Consider the following 13,957-nt stretch of genomic DNA (forward strand, 5'->3'; position numbering starts at 1 on the left):
AGGAAGCAGAACTATTATTGCTTCTTAAGGGCAACAGTATGCCAAACAATGTCAGACGAGAGGGCAGGAATAATTTAGCTGCCTGGGGAGGTACAAGGAGGACTAAATGAGTTACTTCTCTTATAGTAAGGACTACATAAACATTTTAGTATTCTACACTGAAACAGTAAATAGATTTCATAAGGATTACCCTCCACCAAAAAGTAAAAATAAAAAAGCTGGGTCATAATTTTTCATTTAATTCCAGCAGCTATGTCCCACCAAAGACCTAACATTTTAATTCTTTCCCCAATAAAAGCCATGTTTTTATTAATTCATAAACTTGTTAAATTTGCAAACTACTGTACTGTGTCAAAATAAAGTCTATGCTTATCCACTCAGTATCCAAAGAACAAACAACAGGTACTTTAATGTCTGCTAAAGAATGCCAGAAAAGGGACATCTGGGTGGCTCAGCGGGTTAAATGTCTGCCTTTGGCTCAGGTCATGATCCCAGGGTCCTGCGAGAGACTCCTGCGTCAGGCTTCTTCTTGCTCAGCAGGAAGCCTGCTTGGTCCTCTGCCTGCAGCTGCCCCTATTTGTGCATGTCCTCTCTCTCTCTCTGATAAATAAAATCTTTAAAAAAAAAAAAAGAAGAAGAAGAAGAAGACATACTCATTTTGTATTTTACACCAAGAATACACTACCAGGGCGCCTGGGTGGCTCGGTGGGTTAAGCCGCTGCCTTCGGCTCAGGTCAAGATCTCGGGGTCCTGCGATCGAGTCCCGCATCGGGCTCTCTGCTCAGCAGGAAGCCTGCTTCCTCCTCTCTCTCTGCCTGCCTCTCTGCCTACTTGTGATCTCTCTCTGTCAAATAAATAAATAAAATCTTTAAAAAAAAAAAAAAGAATATACTACCATGTTATAAAATCTAGTCTAGGAAAAGAAAAGTTCTCCAGGAAAATCTAGATACTAGAATATCCTTTCCATTTCTTAAGCAGAAGGGTTTCTCAGCACTATAAGCATACCTAAAGGGAATCAGAAGGGACTAATCTAAGTTACAAAATGAATTCCTACTAAGAATGCCATCACAACAAACTCTTAAAAACAGCTGATTTCCCAATTGTTTCATGGGGTTTTTTTCAATAGAACTAAAATTCTAAAACAATCACTGTAAAAACAGAGTGAAACCCAAGTGTACTAAAATAGGACTTTTTAACTCCAAAACAAGAGCACTCTTAGTGACTCCATCTCTCCCACTCATTTTCTCAACCTTCTTGCTCATTCGTACTCACTGAATACATATTATGTGCCAGAATTTTGGCTAGATGCAGGTAAAACATGTCAGGTCAGGCCCTGCCCTCGTAATGAGTCAGTTTACTGGTCTTCAGAATACAGTCAGGAAAAATAGCACCTACTTCAAGGACTTGAAATTCATTTTGCATTTCTTATTTAGACAAGGCAAAGAAGTGGATGCTACTGAGTATTTTTCCCCTAAAGAACTTAAGTCTTTAAGATAGAAGGTAAGGGTTATCTAATATACACCCAAAGCCTACTATGGTGCCTGAAACAAATCAGATGCTTAGTAAGTATCTGCTGAATAAGTGAATGAAAATAAACTAACAATCAGGGCAGTGGGTCTAAGGCCAAAACCTACTTCAGGCTATCTCCTTTTTCCTGCCTTTTCTGTGATAGGTAAATTCAACTCACTCTGTTAAATTATTAATGTAATTCGACTCAAATCTGTCCACCAGTTATAGAAAACAAAAGATCATCCATACAGGCAGTGTCCCTATAACTCCCCACAATATTCACAATAGAATGTCACTTTCTGTTTGGTTGACTGTTACAACAATGTTCTACAGACAGTTAAAGAAAAAAAAATGCTGAACTTAAGAACTAATCAGGGTTTATAATCAAATTCAAATCTACTTTCAAAAGCTCTGTAAGAACAGTATTTATGCAAAACTGAATTCACCCACTCATGCTAACAAAAACCTACTCTTCATTAAGTCAAATCATCAGAGAACTGAGGGCATCAAATTGGTACCCTGTATTTACTAACTACCCGCTGGCATAAAACAAACAGTATACTAGAGGTATTAGAGGGTCCTTTTTCTTACCAAAAGGATACAGGGGCACCTAGTGGTGCAGCCAGTTGAGCATCCAACTTCTGGTTTCTGCTCAGGTCATCATCTCAGGGGCCATGAAATGGAGTCCCATGTCAGGCTGTGCATTCATCATGGCGTCTGCTTGAGATCCTCTCTCCCTTTGCCCCTCCCTAAAACACTCTCACGCTTTCCCCTCTTCCTCAAATAAATAAATCTCTTAAAAAAAAAAAGATGCACTATGCCACATAAGTACATTGTATTATTTAGTACAAAGAATCTAGAGAAGACTTTATTCTCTGGTCTACCCTTCAGAAACTAGTTTTCTGGGGTTTTGCTTTTGGGTTTTATTTGAGAGTGGGTCCTATAATCCTTATAATGGATCAGGTTACCCTCTTAGGCTGGTAAAAAACTTACAGCTGAATTGTGGCCCATTAAAGCACACAGTTTATTTAATAAACGTACTTCCAGTACCATTTACCTTTTTTATCCCTACTTTCCTTTTACCTTTTTTCTAATATATTTTACATAACTATACTGCTTTTATATAGGTGAGCAGCTTAAATCTGTGGAAAATGGCAGCAAAAATAAACATTCAACTACTTCCTAACCAATAATAACCTTATAATGTTTAAGAAGTCTGAAAGATTTTCCTTAGTTATAGCAGCAGCTAACATTTACTGGGTACTTAGTTGACACCAGGCACTGTTCTGAAAGCTTTGCAAATATTAACTCATTTACAACTTACATTTACAGTTAACTCATTTATAAATCCTCTTTACAATTCCATGATGGAAATATAATTATTCCTTAATTACAAATGAGAAAACTGGGCACAAGGAAGTTAAGAAATGTGCCCCAAAACAGTTAACAAAACCAAAAGACAACTGACAGAATGGGAGAAGATACTTGCAAATGACATATCAGATAAAGGGCTAGTGTCCAAAATCTATAAAGAACTTAGCAAACTCAACACCCAAAGAACAAATAATCCAATCAAGAAATGGGCAGAAGACATAAACAGACATTTCTGCAAAGAAAACATCCAGATGGCCAACAAACACATGATGCTCCACATCACTCGGCATCAGGGAAATACAAATCAAAACCACAATGAGATATCACCTCACACCAGTCAAAATGGCTAAAATTAACAAGTCAGGAAATGACAGATGCTGGCAAGGATGTGGAGAAAGGGGAACCCTCCTACACTGTTGGTGGGAATGAAAGCTGGTGCAACCACTCTGGAAAACAGCATGGAGGTTCCTCAAAAAGTTGAAAATAGAACTACTCTATGACCCAGCAATTGCACTACTGGGTATTTACCCTAAAGATAGGAATGTAGTGATCCGAAGGGGCACATGCACCCAAATGTTTATAGCAGCAATGTTTACAATAGCCAAGCTATGGAAAGAACCTAGATGTCCACCAACAGATGAATGGATAAAGAAGATGTGGTATATATACACAAGGAATACTATGCAGCCATCAAAAGAAATGAAATCTTGCCATCTGCGATGATGTGGATGGAACTAGAGGGTATCATGCTTAGTGAAATAAGTCAATCGGAAAAAGACAACTATCATATGATCTCCCTGATATGTGGAAGTGAAGATGCACCATGGGGGGTTAACGGGTTAGGAGAAGAATAAATGAAACAAGATGGGATTGGGAGGGAGACAAACCATAAGTGACTTTTAATCTCACAAAACTGAGGGTTGCTGGGGGGAGGGGGGGAGGGAGAGGGGAGTGGGGTTATGGACACTGGGGATGGTATGTGCTATGGTGAATGCTGTCAAGTGTGTAAACCTGGCAATTCACAGACCTGCACCCCTGGCGATAAAAATACATTATATGTTTATAAAAAAAATTTAAAAAAAAAAGAAAGAAAGAAATGTGCCCGAAGTATACAGCCATAAAGCAGTGGAGTCAGAATTCGAACCCATCAAGTTCCATCTCCTTAACCACTGCCCAGCTGTGATGATTTTTCATTCATCAAAACTATGTGATTTCTAAAACAAGGTATTTTTCAATTCCTAAAGTAACAATGAGAATTAGAGCTAGAACTGACTTCAAATGAAGTTTATACCCATACCAAAACCATATAACAGTGACTTGCAGAGAAACTGAGATTATGAGTAACACCTACACAGCATCTACCACATGCCAGGCTTTGTTCTATTTATTTATTCTCTTCACAATCTCATAAAGTAGGTACTATATCATCCCCATATCACAAATGAGGAGACTGAAGCACAGAGATATTAAGTAATTTGAAGTCACCAGTAAGTGAGAAGTTAATTTTGAAACCAGTTTGGATCCAAAATCCAAACTCTTTAAACTGTTACCTTACACTGCTTCTCCATATGACGGAGATTAACTCCTCGATTACTTCCTACACTCAAAGTTCAAAGCAAGCAAAACACAATTGTTAGAAAAATTACTCTACATCCCAGATCTCAACACTGATTCTATACACCAGCATCTGCATTTTTTAAAAGTACCACATGTGGTTCTTGTGAGCTTGGTTAACATCCACTGCTCTAGGTTTCTAAGCTAGATAGGTCTTAGCTGAACCTTTGGGTGGGAAGGGTGTGGAGACAAAGAAATACACATGCATACACATACACACTCACTCTCTCACATCTGTATATTTTTCCCTATTCCCCTTTCCCAAAAAAACAAAAATGGAAAGAAGGAAAGAGTAAGATAAAGCCAGAAAGGAAACATGGACTTTAATGCCATGTTAAGCAGCCTGTAATATTATTCTAATGGTGACAGTAACAAAATAAAGATTTTTTTCTTTAATTTTATTTATTTTGAGAAGGGAGCGAGCATGCACAAGTGGAGAAAGGGCAGGGGGAAAGAAAAAATCGGAAGCAGACTCCATGCTGAGTGCAGAGCCAACACAGGGCTCTCCGACATGATCCTGAGATCACCACCGGAGCCAAAATTAAACATCTGATACTTAATCAACCAAGCTACCCAGGCACCCCAGATTTTGTTTTGTTTTTTTTTAAAGAAGAGACAATCAGATATGTTCATCACCAAAAAAAACAAAAACCCTCCAGTGGCAGTGAGAGAGGGGACTGTGGGCAAAGAAACTGCAACAAATCAGAAAAATCAGCTAAGAACACAAGACTAATGACAGCCTAAATGTACTAAACACAGAGAATGAAAAGTATGAAGAAATTTAAGAAAGTTCTTTGAAGTAAACTGGTAGGACTTGGTTGTTGATAAATTTTTATTGAAATGGATGTCTCCAAGTTGTTTTACACGCAACCACTGAATGATGATACCATTAAACTAGATGTGAACTTACTGAGAAAAGAATAAATGAGTTTTGCAGGTCATGATAGTATTATTTGGGAAAGGGGCAGCTTTTGACATAGGAAAATAGTTTAGGTGGTATGACGGTAACGGGTGTCAATTTACAATGAGTGGGAAGAAATGAGATGATGAAGCACAGTTATCTAATAAAAGACTAATTTTAAGAAGTCAGATTATGGGGACTCCTGGGTGGTTCACTCAGCTAAACGTGTAGCTCTTGATACTGACTCAGGTCCTGATCTCTGAGTCATGACATCAAGCCCTGTGTGGAGCTCTATGCACAGCCGGGATCCTGCTTGAGATTCTCTCTCTCCCTCTCGTCCTCCCCCTCCCCCTGCGCATGCTACCTTTCTCTAAAATAAATAAATAAATAAATTTTTTTAAATGTCAGATTATGAGAGTGACTGGAAGGAAAGAGTGAAAAAAGTCTTACATTTCACAACTGGGCTTCATCATCTTAAGGATTCTCTCAAAAACAGCCCACACCTGAAAGAGGGAAGCGTAGCTCAAATGGAAAGGATCCCTCCTTAGAGAGACCTAAATTGAATGGGTCCAGGTAGAAAATCAAGCAGGGTAATTTTCAAATATGTAATGAGTCAAACAGAAAATCAGCATCCATTATGAAGACTTAAAAACTAAGACAATCAAAGAGCATGAATAATCCAAAAAACTATGACCAATCTATCATTTCAGACAGCCAATATGTAGAAGTATGAAAACTTTCTTAATGTTTTAATTATTTCATGTAATCCTAACAACCCCAATAAAAAAATAATAACTGGCACCACCACTATTCTGGAGAAAAAATTTTATGAAGGACAAGGAAGTCATACTTGCTCAGTTTCCCAAGGTCACACTTCAAAGTAACAGCAAAACCAAGACCATATGTGTTATTCTGCCGCCAAGTCTAGTGGTCTATACACCAAACCACAATCGTCAAATAATTCAAAGTGCATTAAGGAGGGCAACATAGAGAAAATGACTAAAATTCGGGGCACAGAGGAAGCTATCAGTGACAAGTAAATATGTAGTCGTTAGTTTTCCATGAGTCATCACCAGACCCAACTGTTTACGAAACACTCCCGCACTAGGAAATGCTGCCTGTGGCATGTCATGATAGTCCTAAGTAACACGCATTAAGATGTGCCCTCGGAACGTATACAGGCAATGTACAATGAAATCTCCCCCGCACGTAATCCTAGTTCCTAACGAACTAGGAGGAAGTTATGACAGCATCACAGATACTCCCCAAGAAAACATCATAAAAACCTCTAAGAAATAAATACCTTAACTAACGCCTTCTTAGACAAGCGTGGGATGGTGTAAATCTCCTGCTCCCTGAGTGGAAACATGCCCTGCTGCTTACAAGCACCAGCCAACTCGGCAGGCTGGTAAAATGAATCCAAAACACTCTTTTCTTCTAAGTGCTCAGCTGCACAGCACCTGTTTTCAGCTCCTTCCGAAGAGGACAAAGATACCTTCACCAGAGTGATGCAGAGAAAGACACGCAAATTAGATTAACGCCCCAAGGGGAAAGAAAAAAAAGACGCTGGAGTCAGAGTAGATCTAAAGAACCAAATTCAGGAAAAAGTGAACCACAAAAGGAAAGGAACTAGGCAACCTGTCTCTTAGAAAAAGCAATAAAAAATAAAGACCCCCTACTGCGGGGCAGTGCAGAGCAGAACAGCGCCGAGGCCTAGCTGGTCTTGGAGCAGGAGCCGGTCTTTAATTCCCAGACTGAGCCGGCAATCTCCAGAGAACAGGTGACACGACCAAGTCTTCTTCTCTTACATCCGCCACAAGCTGTTCGTGATACCGAATGGCCTTCACGTCCCTCCCTGACCTTGCCTCCAAGCAACCCCTATCCCAGAGAAAAGCAGGTACGTTCGCCGGGGCCGTTACTTACCTTCCCGCTCACAACACCCGCCGCCGCCATGTTTCCTTCGCGTGCCTGTGATGACGTAGCAGCGCCTCACGTGTCTCTCGGATTCACAACAACATCCGCCAAAACCAGGCTGATATCCGGGCGGAAAAGGGGCGGTGAGCGGCGGGAACTGCGCAGAGCGAAGGGGCGGGTGACAGGAGTAGCCTAACGCATGCGTAGTGGAATGGAACTCAGGGCGCTAGGGAGGCTCTGGTACATACCGCGCATGCGCCAAATTTTCCCGTGGAGGCAAGCTGAATTAAAGTGTTTTTGCGTTGTGCTTTCCTGGGGACGAGATTTTGAGCCGCTCACGGGCCATTTCTGTTTGGTACGATGGGAAGAACATATATTGGAAGCCAGTAAACATGGTCCTGGCTTTGTAGCTATAGCTTTGTAGTTATATATGTCACACCTTCAGCCTCTGTTTCTCATCTGAAAATCGGTTTAAGACTATGGAGAAGGTTAAAGGAATCCCAGCCCTCTATTTGAGCACCCACACGGAGACTTTCCCCTTCTGTATGTGAAGTTTCTGAATTTGAGTCTGATCACTGCAACTCACACATGACCTTGAGTAGGTATTTCGATAGGAACTGCGATAATACCACACCCTCATTGCTCCAGAATCCAAAGCACGTAGCTCACAGCTCCTACACAGTTATTTAATAGCTGCGTGACTTGAAACAAGTTTCTAAATTCATCCAAGCTTAAGGATGTAAAATGAAGATTACCCATGGACTGGTTGTAAAGATCTGCCGGGTGTGTGCATGTGTGTCAAGATAAGTTATCGAGATACCAAGGTACTGTTTTGTTCTCAAGGCTGTAAAAGAATGCGGGGGGGCGGGGAGTACAGAGGAGCAGTATGCCAGAGGATGATTGGATACCATCCTGATCCCTGGGACTTTCCTTGCCCCAGGGCAGAATAAATGACCCCTTTGTGTTAAAACTGCAGTACCCACTGAGGTACTTCGTGGAGAGAGGTTAGAGACTTCTCGGGTTGGTTAAGTGGCAACCAAAGGGAGTAACAGAAAAGGAAGGTTGAAAGTTCTGTGAATATCAGGAACCTAATGGGTAAGGGAAGTGGCAAGGCCTTCCAAGGAAATAGATTTGTAGTATCCGTAAGGGAGGCCGCTCTCCAGGCATTAGAGATTCCAATCCCCGCCAAGACCCCCATGTCCAAGTTTGGCACTGAATCAGCAAAGCAGGTCACTCTGAAAGGATAAATGAGCTGGAGAAGTGAGCATATAGTAACCAGCATTGAGTGAAGACTTGAGACCTTTCCCAAAAGTACTGGTTGGAGTAAGACTCCCTAGAACCTTCATACAATCCTAGATGTGGTGTGTAGCTCCTTAATAGTGACCCTCATTAAACACCCCACCAACTCAAAGTAATTGGGTGTGGTTAAAGGAATTTTTTTTAAAGATTTTAATATTTATTTGACAGACCGATCACAAGTAGGCAGAGAGGCAGGCAGAGAGAGAGGAGGAAGCAGGCTCCCTGCTGGATCCCAGGACCCTGGGATCATGACCTAGCCAAAGGCAGAGGCTTTCACCCACTGAGCCACCCAGGCACCCCTGGTTAGAGCGATTTTTAACAGACATTTCTTACACCCTGTGGTTTAGAGAAAAGTTGAAGCCCTTAGTACACTGTCTGGAATAAAATGCTCAGTAAATGGCAGCTATTATTTATATAATATAAAGTCTGGGAATTAACGGTTTCTCACTGAAAACTTGGCATCCCAGTTTCATCTGTTTGTTCCATATTTTAAAGCCTCATCCTCCAGATGCCGCTTAAATGCTGGCACTAACTACCCATGGGCTATTCTTGGGTTTCTTTTACTTTTTTCCAAGCACATTCCTAGACATTATATATTCTGACATCACTACCTACTATGTACTAATGACTGAAATATCTCCAGCCCAAGCTTCTCTTTCCTAAAATATAGGGCCTACACCTGTTGTCTGCTATACCTTTTTAGTTGAATGAGCCATCACACCCCAAAAAATCCTAAATCTTTGCTCCTCAAAATGTAGTCTGCAGACCAGTAGCATCTGGAAGCTTGTTATAAATGAGAATCTCACACTGGGGTTAGCAGTGGGTATTCTATAATACTAATGAATCACAGACCTGTACCCATGAAATAAATAATACATTGTATGTTAATTAATTGAATTTAAATTTTTTAAAAGAGAAAAAATGCATGATCTTGAGTCCCAGAACTACTGAATCAAAAGCTGCACTTTAACAAGATCTCCAGGTGATTTTTGTGCACGTTAAACTTTGAGAAGCAGCCTTAAATTTTGCTTTTGTTCTCTGAAATTGACTACTATTTGCTGAATTAGAGATACAGACAGAGCACAATTTCTCCAAAGTGTTGCTATCATGTTACTCAGTTCTGGGTAACTCATGGCACGAGTCTTCTGGAGAAATGGCAAACATTCCCACTGTGTCTCTCCTTTCTATCCCCACTACCACTCCTACAGTTGATGTCTCTGGTTACCCCAAGTTTGGACAACTACTGTGGCATCTTAATTCATTCTCCTCCTTTCTGTTTCAACTTCCTCCTAATAATTCATAACCCCACCAGATTTGTCTTCTGAGAGCATAAATCTGATCAGGTGAACTCCCTGCTTAAAATCCTTTAATGGCTTTCCATCTCTTCAAGGAAAAAGTCCAAATTCCCCAGCATAACATACAATGCCTTTCATAAACTGTTCTTGCCTATTTTAGCTTTATCTCCCAACCTTACACACTCAGACCCAAGCTGCCCACCATAGCCAAATATCTCTTCTTCCTTGCATATACCACGCCATGTCCCAAGATTTCTTGTAACTGTAACAGATTGGCTTGGGTCATGGGACCATCCCTTAACTAATCACTGTGACCCAAAATATATAGATGTTCTAATTGGCCAGATTTGACTCATATGCCTACAGCCCCAGTCAAAGTACAGAGAATGATAGGAGGGAGCCACCCAGGCTCCCCTGGTTAGAGGGATTTTTAACAGACATTTCTTACACCCAGTGGTGTAATTCACTTGGTGTAATTCCAAGTGAAAAATTCATGAACCATTCTAGAAAGAAGGAGTGGTTTCTGTGCAGGTCAAAGAAGACATTAATTACAGAGGATCCATCTTTGCACTCCCATGGTATCACACTGTAAAATACCTGGCGTACTGACCTGCCTGCCGACCTTTCCCTGCTAGGCTGTGAACTAATGGAGGGTAGGAACTATACTTTTAATTGCTATGAATCATCACTCCTGGCACAAATGCCTGACCCACAGCAGATACTAAATAAAGGTTTGTTTAACAAATTAAATCAATTCTCTACAAATGGCACAATTATGCTTTACATTCAAGAAGAAAGAAACCATATTCCATTTATAGTGATATTCTCTATATGCAAAGGGAAGAGACAAGGTCAGGATTTCAGTGTAGTTTGTTTCATGTTTTAGTTTTTTACTATGTTGGAAGAAAAAATCATAGTACACTTACACGAAATAAGTGGACAGGTTTTTAAAAGCAGCATCATGTAAATTTAATGTTAATAAAGTTATGGGGCTCTCTATCACTTAAAATAATTACTGTTTTCATGGGAGTAATTCTGTAGTTCCTGAGTTCACTCCCATGAACTATATAGTCATTCACTAATTATAACTTATACTCAAAAAGCCATCTGATGTAAAAAAATCTTTTTTTTTTTAAAGATTTTTTCTTTATTTATCTGACAGAGATCACAAGTAGGCAGAGAGGCAGGAGGAAGCAGGCTCCCTGCAGAGCAGAGAGCCCGATGCAGGGCTCGATCCCAGGACCCCGGGATCATGACCTGAGCCGAAGGCAGAGGCTTAACCCACTGAGCCACCCAGGCACCCCTGATGTAAAAGAATCTTAATAAATCCTAAACCAGGAACTTACAACTCTAGACCTAGGCAGAACTTTAGCATGTCTCCCCATGGTTTTCATTTGAAGAAATTGAGACTCTTAAGAGATTAATGATTTGCCAAAGTCACAAGCTGCTTTATTGCTAAATTAGACTTCATTACTGATACGTCTTAGTCAGCTGTGCCACACTATCAGCTGAAAGTTTACTCCCCTTGTAAACTACAACATTAATTACCCATTCAGTTTGATTCCCTCTTACTCAGATTCTGACCAAACTATTTGTCTTTCAGGGCTCATCCCATGTCACACATCATCTGTTAAGACTTCCCAACTTTGCCACTCGTCATTGACCTCTACATTTTCTGAATTCTTAGGTCAGACTAACAGGTAACTCATCCTGGGTGGCTTGGTCCCAGGGTCCTGGGATCAAGCCTCACATCCCACTCTCTGCTCAGCAGCAAGTCTACTTCTCCCTCTCCAGAGCTCTGTGATCTCTCTCGCTTTCACTCTCTCAAATAAATAAATAAAATCTTTAAAAAAAATTTTTTTAAAGAACAATCAAACTAAAAACTTTGTTTCTGTGCTTAACTATGCAAAGTAGTAACATGAAGAGAACTGATGGTCAGAAGACTGTAGGATTTCCCTCTGGATAAATTGAGCAGCTGAAGAAATCAGACTGATAGGTACTGATAGTCGGTGATCTCCATTGAAATAACCAACCATATCATCCTACAGTGAAGACCAAAAATCAACAAACCCCACCTGTATACCTAAAACTTCCAATCAGCTTTTGGTTTTAGTTCCTCAAATATGGACAGACAACCATGGATCAGTCCTCATTTGAAGAAAGTCTTTAAGCTGAAAGACAAGAGACCAAAATGAACAACAACATTAAACAAAACAAGAACTAATTTGATACAAACAGTACAAAGAACAGAAGGAAACATTTTAATTACAATAAATACCACTGAAGGGTGCCTGGGTCGCTCAGTTGGTTAAGCGACTGTTTTCCGCTCAGGTCATGATTCAGGGGTCCTGAGATCAAGTCCCACATAGGGCTCCCCCAGCTCAGGAGGGAGCCTGCTTCTCCCTCTGCCTGCCACTATCCCCCTGCTTGTGCTCTCTGTCAAATAAATATCATCTTAAAAAATAAATAAATACCACTGAATTGTACACTTAAAAAGTGGCTGAAATGGTAAATTTTATGTATATTTTACCACAATTTTTAAATAATTGGAAAAATAGAGGAAAATTCTGAGACTTGACATCAAAATCCTGATCCATAAAGGAATAGTGGATAAGATTGGACTTTATCAAAATTAAAAACTTTTGGGGGCGCCTGGGTGGCTCGGTGGGTTAAGCCGCTGCCTTCAGCTCAGGTCATGATCTCAGGGTCCTGGGATGGAGCCCCGCATCAGGCTCTCTGCTCAGCGGGGAGCCTGCTTCCCACTCTCTCTCTCTGCCTGCCTCTCTGTCTATTTGTGATTTCTCTCTGTCAAATAAATAAATAAAATCTTTAAAAAAAAAATTAAAAACTTTTGCTCTTCAGATGGAAAGAATGAAAAAAAGCTATAGATTAGGGTAAAACATTTGCAAATCACACACCAAACAAAGGACTAGTACCTAACCTTTATAAGGAACTCTCAAAACTCAGCATTTAAAAAAAATCCAATTAGAAAATGGGTAAAAGAGGGGTGCCTGGGTGGCTCAGTGGGTTAAAGCCTCTGCCTTCAGCTCAGGTCATGATCCCAGGGTCCTGGGATCGAGCCTCACATCCGGCTCTCTGCTCTGCAGGGAGCCTGCTTCCTGCTCTCTCTCTCTGCCTGCCTCTCTGCCTACTTGTGATCTCTGTCAAATAAATAAATAAAATCTTTAAAAAGAAAATGGGTAAAAGAAAGTATATCAATTTTTCATTGCTGCTCTAAAAAATTACCAGAAATTTAGTTGCTGGAAAAAAACACGTCAGATGTCAACCACAGGTCTTATTGGCCTAAGATCAGGGTGTAAGCAGGACAGTATTTCTTTCTATAGGCTTTCAAGGGCATTCTATTTCTTGGCATAAACCTTGACGGTTGGGTTGTTTTTCCTTTTCTCTTTCTTCTTTTTGTAATGCAGGTGCCTGACTTAAGCTTTGACTGCAGAGGCATCCACTGCAAAGAGACATCCTCTTCAGTGATGGCTATTTCAAATAAACACATGGCCAGCCACAGTACTGGGTAAAGAGCTAGTTACCTCCCTGTACTAAGGTTCCTTTGTTTTAGAGATCTTGGTTGATTTAATAACTGACAATTGGGGCCACTTGTTTTTTTCTCTTCCTGCACTTTAAATTCCTACTGTTCTGTTTTAAATTTACTACTAAAGAGTGAGCCTGGAAAACCCTTGACTCTCATCCTTGATACTAGGGATGAACCCCTGGGACTCATGTGCTCTCTCTTGCTAGCATGTGACATGCACTCTCTCCTCCCTGTCTCCTTTCATCCATGCTGTGTGGCCCCAGGTGTGCTATGTAATATCTAGATCTTGTAAGTAATAAACCTTTATTCTTTCAAAGTTTCCTGATGGTTATTGCTAAGGGGCATCTTGCAATCATAATAAGAACCGCAGGGTCAGTCCAGCTACGACATTGATCATTATAGGCTGAGACCAGCACAAAACAATTTTCTTGACATTTGAGTTTCTAGAGGTCACCTACTTTCCTCAAAGCTAGCAATATTCCATCTCTCTGCAATCTTTGCCTC

At 40.5% G+C, this 13,957-nt stretch overlaps 1 protein-coding gene across 3 annotated transcripts in view; it reads right to left on the bottom strand.

The window, feature by feature from the left end:
- The window catches only part of TBC1D15 (TBC1 domain family member 15), a 73,413-nt gene extending 66,015 nt beyond the window's left edge, over positions 1-7,398 (bottom strand). The window contains exon 1 of one of the 3 annotated variants that reach the window (XM_044228281.1): positions 7,322-7,398. In XM_044228281.1, coding sequence (XP_044084216.1) covers positions 7,322-7,351 — 30 coding nt within the window. In that variant the 5' untranslated portion in view covers positions 7,352-7,398. Of the gene's footprint in view, positions 1-6,701; positions 6,900-7,321 lie in introns of those variants that run through there. The other 2 variants (XM_044228280.1, XM_044228282.1) reach the window with 2 other exon arrangements.
- Positions 7,399-13,957: the final 6,559 nt, after the last annotated feature.

The sequence above is a fragment of the Neovison vison genome, chromosome 12 (genome assembly GCF_020171115.1).
Source record: "Neovison vison isolate M4711 chromosome 12, ASM_NN_V1, whole genome shotgun sequence".
Taxonomy (NCBI): Eukaryota; Metazoa; Chordata; class Mammalia; order Carnivora; family Mustelidae; genus Neogale; species Neogale vison.